At 45.5% G+C, this 17,659-nt stretch overlaps 1 protein-coding gene across 2 annotated transcripts in view; it reads right to left on the minus strand.

Annotated features, from left to right (window-relative positions):
• The window catches only part of DIS3L2 (DIS3 like 3'-5' exoribonuclease 2), a 285,169-nt gene that overhangs the window by 148,783 nt on the left and 118,727 nt on the right, over positions 1-17,659 (minus strand). For both annotated transcript variants that reach the window (XM_031968143.1, XM_031968145.1), the window contains exon 7: positions 15,194-15,398. In XM_031968143.1, coding sequence (XP_031824003.1) covers positions 15,194-15,398 — 205 coding nt within the window. The remainder of the gene's footprint in view (positions 1-15,193; positions 15,399-17,659) is intronic.

Below are 17,659 nucleotides of genomic sequence, written 5' to 3' on the forward strand. Positions count from 1 at the left end.
CAGGAGTCAGGAAGATTCATCTTCTGGGGTTCTCAGACACTTATTGGCTGTATGACCTTGGGCAAGTCACTTAATTCTGTTTGCCTCAGTTTTCTCATCTGTCAAATGAGCTAGACAAGGAAATGGTAAACCACTCCAGGATCTTTGTCAAGAAAACCCTAAATGGGGTCACAGAGTCAGACATGACACAAAACACCTGAACCACAAAATTTCTATAAGTGTGTGGTGTGTGTGTGTGTGTGTGTGTGTGTGTGTGTGTGTGTGTGTAATGTCTACGTTCATGTTTGTATCTTGAAAGGAAGATTCCTGGATATTTTATACATTTTGTAGTAATTTTAAAAGAAATTTCTCTTTCTCTTCCTGCTGAGTGAGAATTAACAGAACTGAAAATGATTTATGTGGCTTTTGTATCCTGCAAGTTTGCTGAAGTTTTAGTTTCAATTAATTTCTGGTTGGTTCTTTGGGGTTTTTTAAGGATACTCTCCTATCATGTAAAAGGGGATTGTTCTGACCCACGGTCATTTCCTTTTCTTATCCCAGTACTACAGCCAGACTTTCTAATTCTATGTCAAACAGAAGTGGTGACAACCTGATTTATTGGAAACAATCTATCTCTGTTACAAGAGTAGCTCTTGATTTTAGATACATTCCATTTATCATTTTATGGAAAGCTTCGGTTATTCCTATATGTTTTCTGGTGTTTTGATAGAAACGAATACTGTATTTTGTCAAAAGCATTTTTCTGCATCTATTGATGTAATCAAATTATTTCTACTGCTTTTGTTTTTAATATGGTTAATTAACCTTATTGTTTTCCTAATATTAAACCTACTCGGTATCTACTACAATCCAATCTGGTCGGCGACTATACTCGTGGGTATGCTACTTTAGCCTTTTTGTTTACATGTTACTTTAAAAATTCTATCTATGTTCATTAGGGATAATGAAATATAGTTTACTTTTTTTGTTTTGATACTTCCTGACTTCCGTATCAAGATCACCGCTGCATAAGAAGGCATTGGTAGGATCTTTTGGTATTGTTGTAAACAATTTATGTAATGTTGCAGCTAATTGTTCTTTGAATGTCTGATAGAATTCACTTGTGAATCCATCTGCTCCTGCAGTTGTTTTTTTCAGAGTTAATTTGTAGCTTGTTCATTTTTTTCCTCTGAGAATTAGCCAGAATGAGAATGCAGGAGCATCTTGCTTCCCAAAGGTCTGAAGGTTCAGGAGAATACAACAGTAATCTGAAGCGTGGGGGTTTGGGGCCTTTTTTTGCCAGTGACAAGAACAGCTAAGTGAGCACCAGCTGCAAGCCGGCCTTCCGAAAAGGAAAGGAAAAGGTCGGGGAAGGGAGAATGGAGTTTTTACAGGAGGAAAAAGGAAGCAAATAAACATGGAAGAAATCCTTCAAAGAGCAAACAAAGTAGAAAAGGGCTCTGCAGATGTGCAGGGAAGTCTGACTAGTGGCAACAGGCTGTAGGTTCATGTCATGGGATGCAGAAAAAGGAATGAATGAACTTTTAGAACCATCTGACCATGAGAAGCAAGAGGACGACAATGGCTGACGTTTCCATGGCACTTGAAGCCTGGGAAGACTTTTCCTACCGTGATCCCACTGGATCCTCAAAAACAGCCCTAGGAGGCTGAAGGAGAGGTCAAGAGACTTGTCCAGGCTCTCATGACCAGAGAAGGGTCTGGAGCTGGACTCAAAGTCAGGTCTTCCTGTCTCCAGGTCCACAATGTGCTCCAGCTTCGAGGCTGTGAACACGACTCTTCCCTCCAGCCCCTGACAAGGAAACAGCTCTCCGAGCTCCAAGGGCTAGCCTGGTCAGGTCCACCTCTGACACTTCAATCTACCAAGGCCCATCTGTGTCTGGTGCAGACCCTGGCCAGCCCAGAGTCAGAGCAACAGAAAGGAGAATCCTCTGATCGAAGGGAAGGGGAGCTCAGAGGCCCTTCTCTGTCAGATGAAGGCCTGGGACCCTCACTCTCTGCTCCCTGACCAGGTGTCCCATCTTCCCAGACATGGCCCCTTCTCTCCACTCCTGCATTCAGATACAAGGCTGTGAGTGCTCCCTTAGGTACTTCACGAAAAGCATCATTTTTGGCTAAATTAAAATGTTATTTAAAGCCATATGACCCACACAGAGTTAAAAGAAAAGTAATTGTCTGCAGCTTTAACAATGTTTTCCCTGCACATGGGTCAGTGGGTTGGCAGGAAAATACCATGGTCACACCAAAGCCGGGAAAGAGCCCAACCTTGCTCCTTGGGGCTCACGCTGCTCCTTCACAGGGCTGTGATGGTCCCAGGGCTGTGAGACAGGCCCCAAGCCTGAGAGGGAGCCCCTAGGACTGAAAGAGAGGACCCAGGCCTGAGAGGGAGGCCCCTGCCCTGGAGTTCCAGCTGCTCCTCTGGATCAGTACAAAATAGTTTGATTAACAATTGCCCATGATCAGATCCTTCCTTAGCATCCCTCTCATTTCCACTCCATACCTTCTCTGCTCTGGCTCTTCCTCCAATCTAGGAAATGTTCGACTTATGTGACATTTGTTAAGTTTGAAATTAAAAAACAAACAAACAACGAAAGAAAAGAGTGAATACTGACTTGTAGTGAGTGGCAGCTGCTCTGCCCATATCAGGCCTGCCATTGGAAGGTGTCTCCTAGGGCCCAGGTTGCAAAATTGTGATTTATTATTAGTAAATGTTTGATTTGTATACATATTTTATCTGCCCATATATCTGGGATCATATAAAAAACTGGGACCCAAAAAGGAGCCACAAGTAGAAAAAGTGCAAGAAATCCTGCCCCAGAGAACCTCAAGGAGAAACCCTGGGCTCAGAGAGCACATCAGTGGCTCTCATCCTCGCCAGCAGGCCGACCAGCCATCAAAAGCACCATGTTCATTTCTGAGCTATAGTAAATACATACACATCAGGATGGGGGGGATAAGGGCTTGTCACTTGTTTTCCTTGCAGCGTACGCTAGGTACTGAATGCAGGGACTGTTTTGGTTTGGTTTATTTTCAAAGAAAAGGCAATAGGATGAATTTCAAAAGAGCAAGTCAAGCGTTGGGACATCTGGTTGTTGGGGGAAAGTCTCCAATAGCTTAAACCCTGAAGGAAGTGAGAATAACTGACAAGGTCCCAGCAGGAGAAAGCAAGGCCACGGGGATCAGAGGATGAGATGCTGAGACTGCAGGAGGCAATGGCAGGCTGACGGAGCAGGCCGCATCCTGCTGCTAGGCCCATCGGCACAAGCTCGGAGTCTCTGAGGACAATCCTTTAAGGATGTGGAGAAATGAGTAACAAACCACTGGCAGGGCCGACCTGGAGACCCAAAGGGGACATTAAACCGACTGACAGACAGAAAGCAGGAGTCACTTTCTACGATTGCCTTCTGGGAGGTAAAGGATGGGAAGGAGACCAGGAGGAGCTCACTGGAAGGCCCTCCTGGCTCCCAAAGGGCCCTGCCAAATTTGCGGGAGGAAGCATGGGGAGACACCCTCAGTCCAAAGGCCCAGTTTGGAGCTCTGACTCCTTCCCAGGATGGGGGCAGACTGTCATTAGCATAAGGGGGGGGAGGGGAGAGGCTGGAGACCACAGTGGGCCACAAGTTATATCCAAGTAGAAAGAGATCTGATTTTGAATCAGAAAAGCTGCATTCACGCCCCAACTCTCTCACTTAAAAGTCATGTGCTTAATTACTCTCAGAGAGTGACCAAGAGGACGGCCCCTGTGAGCCTGAAAGTGCTCCATAACACAAGGTAAGGCCGTGCGTTGTCTCTACCAGAGGGAACAAAACCCGGGCTGGCCACCTGGCTGTCCAGTGGCGATTCCTGCAGTTTGAACACCGTGACCTTCTCAGGCGATCCCTGCGTCTCTACACTCGTTCCCACCGCCCGGAGAAGGAAGGCGAGGGTCGTGTCGCCCGGGTGGCCATCCCCTCCAAAACCGCATGAAAGCAGCCAGTGTGCGGCAGAGAAGTCACCTGCTGTTTGAGCACAAAGGAAGAACGGGGGGATGAAGCCTCCTCCCAGCCGACTCATTTTTCATTTCTATCGCTGTGATTTGAAATGAACCGGACAGAAAAGTGATAATTACAAGAAGTAGGAGACATGAAAAACAGCATAATAGGAGGAAGAAACTGATGTTTACAGATTGTATCTCTTCAGGGACCCAATGGATCCCCCAGGAAGCCAAATGCTGCCCCCTTTCCAAAGGAGCCTGGATGGGAAATGGCTTCTCATTAATAAGGAAATGAGCTCTCAATGCAAATCGAGCAACTGCTGGATCTCTGCAGCCAGGTTGTGTGACGGAGATGAATCACGGCTTCTTGTGCCCAAGCAGGGCCCGAGGAGGCTTGGGATTAGTCCGTCCCACAAGGCCTTAGTGGTGAGACAGCCTTGAGTGGTCGAACAGGTGAGAGACGGGGTCACTCTATGCCTATAAAAGGCAGCGGAAATATGCCTCCAAGACCAGAACCAAGTCCAAGAAAAAGGTCGGACTTCTGTGAGGAAAATAAAACTAGAAAAACCAAAAGTCCTGTTGGTTGGAGCCAAGACAAAGTTAGGTGACACCATCCCAACTGGACCTTCACTGGGTGAAGGCAATCAAGCCTTTTGCGCCTCCCTCACATCACTATCTCACTCTTCTAGGGGCTTCTCCCCCCAACTTCTTGTGCCCCCTCCTCCTCATGCCCCCTCCTCCTCCACCTTCTCAGCTGTGACAATCCTTCACTGAGAGGCTCTTGGCCACTGTCTCCTCCATCACCCTCTTCTCACACATAGGGGTGGCCCTCTCCTTGCCAAAGCAAGCCCCTCTCCGTGCCCAGATGAGCATCCAACTCTCCATCTCCGACAGGACGCCCGTAAACCCTCTCATTTGTCTTCCTTCCTTCCCTTCCTTCTGGCTGCTTCCCCACTGCCTACACCCCCCCCCCCCCATGTCTCTGTCCTCAAAAAGCCCTGACCTGATCCGCCCTCCGCTGGGGACTGGGGGCTTCCACCTTTCCTCCCTTTTGTTCCTTCTACTGATGCTTACTTTCCTTCTAGTCCGGCTTCTGAGCTTCCCACTTAGCTGAAAGTGCTTACTTGGAGGCCACCTACGATTTATTAGCTGCCAAAATCTAAAGACCATCGCTCCAACTCCATTTGATTTCTCTGCATGACTCAGGAAGCCTTTAGTAAGTGCTTACAGGCCACATCAGGCCCTTTCCTAACCCCAGGCCACAAAGAATAATAAAAGCCAGGCGTGTCCTCAAGGAGCTTCCAGTCCAATGGGGGAAGCAACATGCGGGAGCTACAAAGGAAGGAGACACAGACAGGATGAATCAGGAATAATCGGCAGAAGGAAGGAAGAAGAATGAAAAGTCACTGGGGAAGGTTTACCCTAGGAGCTGGGAGTTGAAGGAAGCCAGGGAGCTCAACAGGGATAGGTGAAGAAGGAGGATATTCCAGGCATGGGGGCCAGTCAGGGAACATGGCTGGAGTCGGGAAATGAGAAGCAGCCAGGGTCACTGTATTGGAGAGAAGCTGGGGGCGGGGGGAAGGTAGAGGAAGGTGGAGGAAGAAAGGTTTAGGAGGATGGAATGGGCAGGTCATGAAAGGCTGCAAATGCCAGAGGATCTGATGATAGCTCATCAGCCCACAGCCCAATGGGCAGCCCCAAGTCCCGTTCCAGTCCAAAGCAGCCGCTGAGTCCTGTGGATTTTACTTTTATAACGTCTCGTTCATCCCCTGCCACAGGCCCTCATCAGGCCACATGAGGAGGGCTGCCCCGGACTACTGCTTGACCTGCCCGCCATGCGGCTCTCCCCGCTCCATACTTTCTCTCAGATTCAACCTCCTAAAGGGCGAGTCTGACCGTGTATCTCACTCTTTCATCAACTCCAGAGGCACTGAAATGCCTCCTGACCAATGAGAAAACCTGATGCTGAGCTCTTCTAGTCCTTCCCAACCTGGCCCCCTCTTAGCTCTACAGGTGTGACCCCCTCCCCCCCAGCATACTCACACACTCTCACACACATACACTCACATACATACACACACACACACACACACACACACACACACACACTCACTCACAGTCTCTGTGTGTGTCTCTCTCACTGCACTTCCCCTGGCTGGCCCCCAGGCCTAGAATGTCTTCCTTCCTTGTACCCACTTTCGGGCTTCCTTCACAAACCCAAGCCAAACTCCCAGCAACTGCAAAAGGCCTTTTCCAATGGTCCTTGTGGCCCATGCTTTCCCTCAGCTGACATCTGCATTCAGCATCTCTCTTCTCTGCATGTGGCTGGTTGTGTAATGTCTCTCCCGGTGAGTGGTGAGCTCCCACAGGGCAGGGACTGTATTTTCCCTTTGCTCTGCATCCCCAGGACTTAGCTCAGTGCCTTATACATCATAGGTGCTTAATAAATGCTTCAACCTGACCCATCAAGTAACAGGCACCAAGTGACAGGCTCAGTGAAGTCGTTCTGGAGAGAGCACATTTCCAGGGCACTTGAAATACTAAAAAGCACTTTCCTTAGAATTCCCAGGAGACCAAGAACTGTTATTTACAGCTGGGGAAACTAAGGCTCACAAAAGGGGAAAATGTGGTACCCTCACCAGTCACTTGGCTACTAAGAGTTAGGGGCTTCTCCTGGCCCCGGGGGTGTCAGAGATGGGTGCTCCCCCTCCACAAGGAGTCCTTGGCATCTTCTCCCTGGAGCCTCCACAGCGTGGTCAGCATTCTATTCCAGAGCCAGCAGCACAGTGGCTCCCAAGCCCAGGAAAGGAAACCTCGGAGGCAGAAAGCCCCTGAAGAAGCATCTACCCCAGGGAGGCCAAAGGAAGAAGGAAGGGGCCCAGAACAACCACAGCAGCACCAGCTGGCTACCTCAATAACCCAACTCTGACACCCCCTCCCTCACAAAGACATCCCTTCCAGGTATGAGACACAATTTACTGGCTTCCAGCTCCCCCCTGCACTGGCCACGTGCTCACCATCGATTCCAAACTGTCCCCTCCTCCTCTCACCTAGGACACGCCCAGCCAAGCTTCAGCCTGCAATCCTACCCTTCCTGGTCCTCTCCCTACATCAAGGCTGCCAAATGAGGATGAGAGAATCGTGTGAGCATTCTGATGGCATCCACGACAAAGCTGCAGCCCCAGCTACTCCTACTCCCACCTCCCTCATCAGCTCCTGCTCCGGCTCTCCCAAGCCTCTTCATCCCCCCTGGAACCCTCATGGCTCCCTCTCAGCTGAGCATCTTGCCTGATATTCTGCACAGTCAACAGAAGTCCTTTGCTCCGAGCTCCCTTTTCTTCTCTCTTTCTCACTGACTATTACCCATATGTCTTCCTTCCTTCACCTCCATCTCAAATAAAGAAACAGCCTTACCAAGGCTAAACCCACTAATCCCACTCCAAGCCATTCCCCTAAAGGAATTTTCTAAAGGGTGGACCCAGATCTGTCACCTCCTACTCACAAACCCCAGTTTATGACTTTTATGATGGGAAAAAGTCATCAGCAGAATTTCATCAGCCTGTCCATTAGGCCTGAGAACAGGTATGAGATGATCCAAGAGGAGCCTCCACCTCTCCAGAGAGAGAGGGAAACGATTTTACTCCACTCTTCTCCTCAGTGCTTCCCAGAAGCACTTCTAGGCCAGGTGGTCAGCACAGGCCACGGGTCAGTTGGAACGGGGCCCTCCACCCACAGCAGGTCTGTACCATGGCTCACAAGTAACAATCCCTCTCCCTCTCCCAGCTCAGCAGCAGGAATCCAACCTGCAGCCTTACTCATACTCTAATTCTCTCTACAGATGATGATGGCTGGCAGACTTGGGAACTGGTACGGTGACAAGGAGGATGATGGGACTGAGTTCTGTCGGGGGAAGTACTGACACTTGGACTCAGATAGACTGTTTTCTCATTCGTTAAGAAAAATGAGCAGCAATATTTGAAAGCAGCTTATGGTACTGGACCAAAAACTACTGAATAATATGCATCTTCAACATGCTTGAAGCCTTAGTTTACTCCTGTGTAAAATGAAAATGTAATGCTGGCAGAAAGTGCCCATCTCACAAGGCTTTAAGGTTCATATGAAATCACATCTGTAAAGAACTCTTCAAATCTTAAAACAGGGGCAGCTATTTTTGTGATTCAGAGTCTTCAAGACTGATGGTTTTAGATAAAGCAAAAACAGCAACAAATCTAATTAAAAGAGCTAGAGACACAATATTTTGCCAAAGAGTAATACGATGAATTAATATCAATAACATATGCATGAACTATAATCTCTAAAGCTGAAATACAAGAATAAACAGATTGCACCAGCCCTGAAGTCAGGAGGACCCAAGTTCAAATCTGGTCTCAGACCTGTGTGACCCTGGGCAAGTCCTTAATCCCAAATGCTTTTAGAAAGAAAGAAAGAAAGAAAGAAAGAAAGAAAGAAAGAAAGAAAGAAAGAAAGAAAGAAAGAAAGAAAGAAAGAAAAGAAAAGAAAAAGAAAATACTGAATGGGAATGAAGGGGGAAGTTTACTATGTGCATAGCACCTTCACAAAACAGACACACACACACACACACACACACACACAAATTTGGACATTAAAACTGCACAAATACAGAAAGTAGAAATATAATGTATCTTTTACTAACCATGTACAATGGGATTTATATATCTAATAAGGATGTTTGAAGCAAAGATTAAAAACTAATTGAAAACTGAGGGAAAAAAACAGTTATCTACAAAGTAAGCTAAACACACGTTAATCAAAAGAGAGAAAGTACTAGGTTTCCAGTAGAAAATGGGATTTTGTTAAGGATTTATTGTTATGAATATTAGTAGCCTAAAAGGAGGAGAGAAAACATTCCAGACCTGGGGAGGTCAGCGAGAGAGAATGCCCAGGAAAAGAGATGGAGGATCCTGTTTGTGGAACGCCGGAGGTGCTGTCACTGAGATGAATAATCTGTCTCAAGGAAGAAGGTCAAGGTCAAGGAATAAGAAGAATGGAAAGGGAGGAGGAGGCTGGTTTTGAATGCCAAATGGAGCATTTTGTATTGATCCTTAAGGTGACAGAGAGTCACTGGAGTTTGCTGACCGGTGGCTTGGGAAAGTCACTTTGCCGGCTAAATGGAGGACAAAGTAGAGAGGAAGAGACTGGAGGCAGGCAGCACCACCTGCAAGACAGGGCAATGACCAAGTGGTAAGGTGATGAAGGCTACACTAGAGCGGGCACAGCATCTGAGGAGAGTAGAGGGGGTGTCTGAGATGTTGCAGAGATGAAAGCACAAGAGACCTTGCCCGAGGGAACATGACAGGCCTCAGAAACAGCTTGGGGGGGAAAGAAGGGGCAAGAGAGTGAGGAGTCCAAGATGACTCACAGATTGGGAGCCTGAGGAAGTGGGAAGATGATGCCTTCTCCAGGAGAAACAATCAACATTTTCATTAAAGATAATGATAAGAACAGGACAACATACCACTGAGATCAGGGGTAAAGCAAGGGTGTTCGTTATCAACATTAATATTCAATACCATTCCAGAATTGATATCTATAGCAATAAGACAAGAAAAAGAAACTGAAAGAATAAGTACAGGCAAAGAAAAAACAAAATTATCACTTTTTTTATTAGATAGGATGGTTAGAAGATAATAGGGTTAGAAAACCCTAGAGAATCAACTGCAATACTAATTCAAATAATTAATAATTTTTACAAAGTAGTAGAACATAAAATAAATTTGTGCAAATCATCAGCATTTCTACATATTACTAATAAAATGAAGAAAAAAATAGAGAAATAAATTGCATTAAAATAGCAATTAAAAATAATCACAGACAGTATAATGCTCAAAAGTCTACCTACTACAAAGATACACCAGGAACTACATGAACACAATTACAAAACACTATTTCCAAAAATAAAGGTAAATCTAAATGGAGAAATATTAGTTGCTCATTGGTAGATCAAGATGAAATAATAAAAATGACAATGCTATTTAAGTTAATATATTAATTCAATGCTGAACCAATCAAAGCATCAAAATATTATTTGATAGAACTGGAAAAAACAATTTAAAAATGCATCTGTGGCAATAAAATGTCAAGAATATCAAGGGAATCCATTTTTTTAATGAGAAGGAAGGGGGACTCACAATATCAGATGTCCAACCACGCTAGAAAAGTTGTAATTGTCTAAATGATTTGGTAGTGGGTAAGAAATAAGGAGTTTGAAAGGAGGAGATGGCTATGCTGGGCCCCCTCCTATCAGGAGGGTTTGAGCCACCGGCTCCACCCTCCTCCTAGAGGGGCAGAGGGTGCTGATGAGGGAGGAATGCCCAAGCTGAGTGGGCCACACAGAATCATTTTTCCCAATGATAAGTTTCCTAAAGTCAGGTAGGAAATGGTCCATTTTTCTCTTGAGGTGCCTTCCCCAGAATCTGGAATCCTAGGACTGGGTATCCCAAGGAACTCCCATCCCTTCAGTTTCCAGCATCCTAGAAAGTGGGTTTTTGCCTTTCTTTCAATCCCCTGCCCTTAGCACAGTGCCTGACATGCAAGAAGCACTTAATAAGTGCTTTCTATCTATATATATATTATTCTCCTTTTAAGGGTCAGAAGCTCAATAATTTGTCCAAGGGAAGAAAGGTATTACCTGTGAATTTCTAAGGGCACAAGGATTCCAGAGAAATTCTAATTACAGTGCATATCTTTGTGACCAAAAAGACTCAGGTAATACAAGTATAGCTACTCATAAGACCAGACCCCAAAGAAATGGGTTTAGATTCTAGGCCACAGGATATAAAGTAAGAAGGAAACTCGGGGATCATTTACTCCCTCATTTTACAAATAAGAAAACAGACTCACAGAGCCACCACTTCCAATGCTGTCTTTCCTTCCCTGTCTAGGGAAGAGGTATTCTTCATTAAGAAGGACATTGACTTTAGCCTTTTTCAGAAACAATAAGACTGCCTCAAAATGATCTCAAGCAACCAAACGACCTCCAAAAAAAAAAAAAAAAAGATGAAATACTATCCTAAAGCCAACTATCCAGAGGACAAAACTCAGTGAAGAAACACAAAAAAATCTGCACATCCCTATTCATCCTGGGAGCATTATTTTCCTTCATCTCCCTGAGGCTGGGAAGTCATAAAATAGCTTGGTTCCATCACAGGACAACCACTGCTCGCCTGCCTGCTCGGCGTGGTATCCTAAGGGGGTCACGATAACAGAACAATAATTTATACAGGCAACATGCTGAAGTGCTTCAGTGATTTCACAAAGCAGGGAACTGCCAAGGGAGACAAATCAAGGCATTTCATAAGAGTTGAAACCTTTCCTTAATAGTGTTTGCTGAAAATACACATGAGCAACCTCTCTCCCTTTACCATGCTAAACTGATAAATTATTCATGTAGAATTCTCACTTGTATATGTATGTACACATACATACACCCATGCCCCCAAACACCAAACAGGCTTTGGGTGTCAACCAGAATTTTAGAGGGGCTGGAAGAGAGCAGAGGAACACGTATTTATTGAGCACTTACACATTCAGGGGCAGCTAAACGGCGCAGGGAGTCCCTGTGTGCAGAGCGCTGGGCCTGCAGTCAGGAAGGCCCATCCCAGAATTCTAATCTGGCCTCAGACACTAGCCGTGCGACCCGGGGCATGTCAAGTCACTCTGGCTGCCTTAGTTCCTTCATCCACAAAATGATTTGGAGAAAGAAATGGCAAACCCTGCAGGATCCTCGCCGAGAAAACCCCAAGCGAGGTTGGGAAGAGTCAGACGAGGGAAAAGATTCAACAACAAAAACTATTCAAGAGATGGTAGCAGCCACTGTGCTAAGCAGCCCAGGAAAGCCAACAAGAGGTTTTATCTAGGACACGGGCCCTGCCCTTAAGCGGGTAACAAGAGAATCCCAGTTCGGCACCAGAAGTCCTAGGGCAGCCAGGACAAGACAAATGAACTAAGACTCTTGGAGAAAGAAAGATCACTTAGGAATAGAGACCAGGGAAGGCTCCGACCAAGGATCTGAGGAGAAAGAATCAAAGATAAGCCTGACATGAAATATGAGAGACATGGTGAATAGCAATGTCGGAGACAGGATAAGTGAAGAGGAGGATGGGGGGTGATGGTGGTAAGGAACTTCCTTTTGAATATGTTGAGTGTGGGGCCCCTGTAGGACTTCCAAGCAGAGGTATGGTCAGAATTTGGAAGAGCAAATGGGGGAGATTTGGGAGCTGTCCAGCTGAAGCTGAATGAGAGTGAAGAGAGAGAGAGGAACAAGAAAGGACCCCAATAACAGAGCCTTGAGATAACATCCACGGTGAGGAAAGGAGGAGCCAGGGAAAGAGAGGCAGGAGAGCCTGTGAGTTTCAGAAGCCAATGGAGGAGAAGATGGTCAATGGCAGCAGAATAAAAGGGAACACCTGAACTTCCTCCTAAAATAAGCATACTCATCTAACAAACAGATTGGGGGTGGTTCTCCCAGTAGTCACTTGGCAGTGACTCATCATCACTATCTAAAACAGAGCAAAAAACTTTTTTTGGTAGATTTTTTTTATTGTTTTATTTTTTCTAGTTATAATGTATATTAACTTTTTTATGAATCATGATGGCAGAGAAAAATCTTCAAACTAAAGGAAAAAGACATGAGAGAAAAGAAAAAACAGAAAAAAAGTGAATATAGCATGTGTTAATTTACATTCAATCTTCATAGTTCTCTTTCCAGATGCAGATGGTGTTTTCTATCCAGAGTTTACTGGGATTGCCTTGGATCTCTGAACTGCTGAGAAGATACAAGTCTGTCGTAGTAAATCACTGCACAATTTTGCTGTTATTGTGTACAATGGTTTCTTGTTTCTGCTTGTTTCACTCGGCATCAGTTCATGTAAATTCTTCCAGGCCTTTCTATAATCAGTTTGTTCATTATTTTTTTATAGAATAATGATATTCTATTACTTTTATTTAAAAGAACTTATTCAGCCATTCCCCAATTGATGGGTATCTACTCATTTTCCAATTCTAGCAAAGAAAGAAGGAAGAAAGAGGGAAGAAGGAAGAAAGAGGGGGAGGAAGAGGAGGAGAAGGACAACAACAGAAGTAACTCTCCAGAGACTAGGAAATGAACAAGCTGTGGTACAGGATGGTAATTAAATGTCTCTGTGTAATCAGAAAGGCAAAGCACTCTCAACGGGGATGCTGCCTGAAGTAACTAGGACAGAAAGAACAAGATACGCAATGGCTTCACTATGGTAAATGAAAAAAGAAGCAACTAAAAGGAAGCGAGCTCTGGAGAACAGGAAGCCCTGACCAATCTGGGTCCCAGAAAATATCCTCTCCCTTCTCTTCACCAAAGGAGACAGAAAGGAGCAGAAAGCTACATATATTTTCAGATAAGACTTATTTGAAAAAAAAAATTAGAATCACAAAACACAAAAAATACTTTCCAAAGTTTCAAAAGTGGTCTGAAAGGAATAAAACATCAGTTATTTCAACTATAAGGCCCAACATTCAGATTAAACTGGCTAAATCCTGCTATTGTCTTCAGAGAAATACTATATTTGGACAGAGGCATTGAAAGACATCACAAGTCTCAGCTCAGAGTAAGTTCAAAGATAAAGTTTCTCTAATAAAGGTCTTATTACTCAAACATATAGAGAATTAAATCAAATTTATAAAAATAACAGCCATTTCCCAATTAATATATGGTCAAAGAATCTGAACAGACAATTTTTAGAAGAAGAAATCGAAGCTATCAAGAGACACATTTGGTAGCAAAAAATGCTCCAAATTACTATGGATTAGAGAAGTGCAAATTAGAAAAACTCTGTTCTCACCTCATACTTCTCAGATTAACCACCATGACAAATGTTGGAGAGGATGTGAGAAAATTGGGAGACTTGTGCATTGTTGGTAGAGTTGTGAACTGGTCCAATCATCCTGGAGAGCAACTTGGAACTATGCCCAAAGGCCTATACAGTTTGATAACAATTTTGACCCAGTTCAGTAGTTCAGGTCCAACTTCTCTTCCCAAAAGGGATCCACAATGCAATCGCTCTTCAGACATTTCCAGAACTGGCAAATCACATCCAGTTTTCCCTATATTTTCCCTGATAATTTCCTATATTTTCCAGATAATTCCCTGATATTTTTATCAATGAAGTTTTTCCCCTCAGTTGTTGTGCCCCAGAGAGCTGGTGACCCTCTGTCCTCTCCAACAGGTGGGTATTCTTCTACCCCTGAACTGAAATCAGAACCAGACTTGCTTTCTGAATAAAGTCCATTGTCTGTCCCAGCTCTTAATGGCCAAGACTGCTCGGTCCTTTCCTCAGACATGCTTGACATGCATCGGGCTGGAAGGCGAGCTCCTTTCACAGAAAGGTCTTGAGCATTCTACCCGGAAGGGTTCCCGTGTTCTAGCTTCACCTCCAGGTCCCTGGCTCACCTGTTCCCTTAGCTCTGTCCAGTGCTCCCATGTATTATCCTGTTCTTCCAGAAAACCCTCAGCCAGATGGCCAGCATAATGGAATGCTCTTCCAAAGGTTTAATGAAGGTCTGAGACAAACGAACCCAAACCTTCCCAAGTCAGTTCCTCACCCACTAAACCCTTTCAGGGTAAGGGCCCTGAGTGGGTACGCACATCCACATCCCCACACATCCACACACAAGGAGGAATATTTTAGTGAAACAACTAGTGGAGAATTTTCCATTTTTAAAAGAAAATGGCTCACAGTTTCCTTAACAATTTTCAAAACTCGTTTGCTGCTGCTTTACATGCACCAGAGAGCAAGAATGCAATTCTTATAGAAAATGTCAAACTGAAAAAACAAAAGAACAATCACAACCTTGTAGGCTCCGGTATCGCCCAGATGAGCCTCCTTCTGCAGGATCTGAGCTCCCCATTACGAAAGCCTTCAAACAGAGGTGGGACAACAAGGAGTCACGGATGTAATGGAGATTTATGTTTCTATCAGGAATGGGTTATACGACCTCCAAGAGTCCTTCCATCTGCAAGACGTTCTGATTCAATGTAGCACTTCCAGGCCAGTCATTCCCAAGATGTCTGTCCACTGCTCAAACATCTGTGGGGCCTTGGAAGTAAGGACAATCCCACTTGGCTCTCTTAGCCTAAGCTATAGCACAGAGGGAAAAATGGGCCCCGGATGTGGAAGGCTTACCCGTGTGACGGCAACGGATACTCACCCTTGTCCTGGGCCCCATCCAGCAGCGCGCCTGGCCCACGCTCTTGCCCATCCTCAGCCTCACTGTCATTAAGCTGGGCTTCTAAAACAACGTCGGGGGCGTCCCTCTTCCCAAGCTGCTGAGGGGGAGTCTCCAGCAGCTCTTCAGCAGCCTCCGACTCGGTCACAGCATCAGCTCCCTTGTCGCTGTCATCTGTCTTAATTACCTGGAGAAGTCAAAGAGAGAGGGGCCCGCTCAATCTCAGCATGGAGCGAGGAAGGCTGTGGCCATTTCTGCTTCACGGGTCCTTGGGAAGGGAGAAACAGACAGGCCGCGGCTGGAGGCGGCCTGAGCAATCAGTGAAGGCGGAGAGTGGTTCTCCCTCACTCAGGGAGCCCCCCACTCCAGGCCCCGCTCCGCAGCATGTTACCTTACCCCCCTCCTGTGCTGATTTTGTCTCAAACACAATAACTGGTGACTCCTGTGCCAGAGGACGGGGCACAAGTGCCAAAAGCAGGAAGATCACTCCCCTACAGAGCACGCCCGACTTCCCAGTCTCCTGCCTCGGGCTCAAAAAGCCACACAGAAGACAAGCCATGGGCTCCATTCTCAAAGTCCCCATGTCTTTTAAGCCCTCTTCGTGGGGGGGCCCTACAAGTGCTCCCCTCGGACTCCTCTGGAAGAGCTCCGGGGAGCAACATCCCGCCTAAGATGGGGCACAGACAAAGCCTGACCCCTGGCATGCTCCAGGGCATGGGAAAGCAGGTGGGGGCAGACAGAACCTGAAGCTGCCGATGACCTGACCAACAATCAAGTGGAGAGATCCAAATGTTCAAATGGATCTCACCCCCGCACTAGTCATTAGTCCCTCAATGTGAAAGCAGAGAGCGGCCACTGCCGGGGCTTGGACACTGAAAGACTCCTCCAAATGTGGATGTTTCATCCTTCAGCACTCCTTAAACAGTCCACACATTTTCAGATGGAAATAATTTTCTTACAGCAATCTGTTCTTTGGGGAATATTAGAGATTTCCAGCAAAGAAATCCATATGCAAAGGAAGTATCTCATTTCACATATGGACAAGATAAAAACCATTCAGAGACAGATGCACCGTTTTGCTAACACAGAGAGCACCTCCTGGGATCGCCAGGAGTAGCCCTGCTCAGCTCTGGGAGATCCACATGCTCAAGACTAACGGAATTTTCCCCAACTTTAGTCTATGGCCCAATTACACAGCTCTGTTGATCCATTCAACAAGATTCAGTACAATCCAATCCAACCCAACCCAAGAGGCATCTATTAAGTGTCTGCTGTCTCCCTGACAGACGTGAGGTGGTGATCCCCAGGGCCTATGAGGATCAAGCCAAGCGAGGGTCCAAATGGAAGACCACTCGGGATGTCCTAAGTTCATCACAGAGTCCTATTCCAAGGCCCCCTCACAAACCAAAGGCAACCCTGGGACCAGGCCAGCAAAGCTCAATGATGGCAGAGAGACTTTGAGTGAGACCCTAGGGCCAGAGAATCTATTAACATTAACTTTCTGCTAGTCTAGATGTGTTATCTTTGTCTAATGAGTAAACATACTTAAATGGAGGAAATAAATGACAGCAAAACCGATATTCATGTTATAATGAAACGAGAAGGTAAAAGGAAGCTACTGCTCATTGGAAAGACAGGACAGAGAGAGAGCCTCCTTGAAAAGATAAAGAAATGGGTCAACAGGAAGCATCTTTTCATGGGACATCTGCTCATCTTATAACAAGCTCAAGAACAGCATCTGCCAAAAGGCTGTTTCAAACATGGCTACTGATGTGCCAACAAAAGCAGGAGGAAGATGAAGACGATTTCTAACAAAATCAAGAAGACCTTACAAATCAAAGCAACACAAGCATGAATACTCTGTGACTTTTAAACCAAGATGTACAATGGAGGAAATGGTGACAAAATCAGAAAGCACAGCTTATTACTAAGAAATCAGAGTGAACACCTGTGCAAGAGCCTCCAGTTTCTCTCTCACCTGAACACCTTTCTTCAGGAGAACCTGAAACTTCCTGACACGTCGAGCATTGGACAGCATCACCCCCTAAATGAAATGGGTTCTATCTTAGCAGAAAGGAAATGACTGGCAACCGACATGGGAGTCATCTTCAAATCAGCTGCTTATATATAATCAAATCATCAACTTCTTTGGAAAAAATGATCAACATTAATATTAAATTAGAAGGATAAAACTGAGGCCACATTTCATTGTATAATTAAAATCCCCAATAATGCCAAAGCGAAACAAACTGGAAGCCAAGGGCCACAATAGTTTAGCAAAGAAATACTTTGGGAAAATCCTATGAAGGAATAGGGGAAGAGGAGATTTCCACAATCTGCTGAAAGAATCAGTGACTCTGAAGGAGGAGGCACTTCCACTCAGCCTGTGGGAGAGCAAGGGGTCCAGAGGGCAGATATGAGAAGGACGACACAGCTTGGACAAGGGCT

This window comes from Sarcophilus harrisii, chromosome 4, assembly GCF_902635505.1.
Source record: "Sarcophilus harrisii chromosome 4, mSarHar1.11, whole genome shotgun sequence".
Lineage (NCBI taxonomy): Eukaryota > Metazoa > Chordata > Mammalia > Dasyuromorphia > Dasyuridae > Sarcophilus > Sarcophilus harrisii.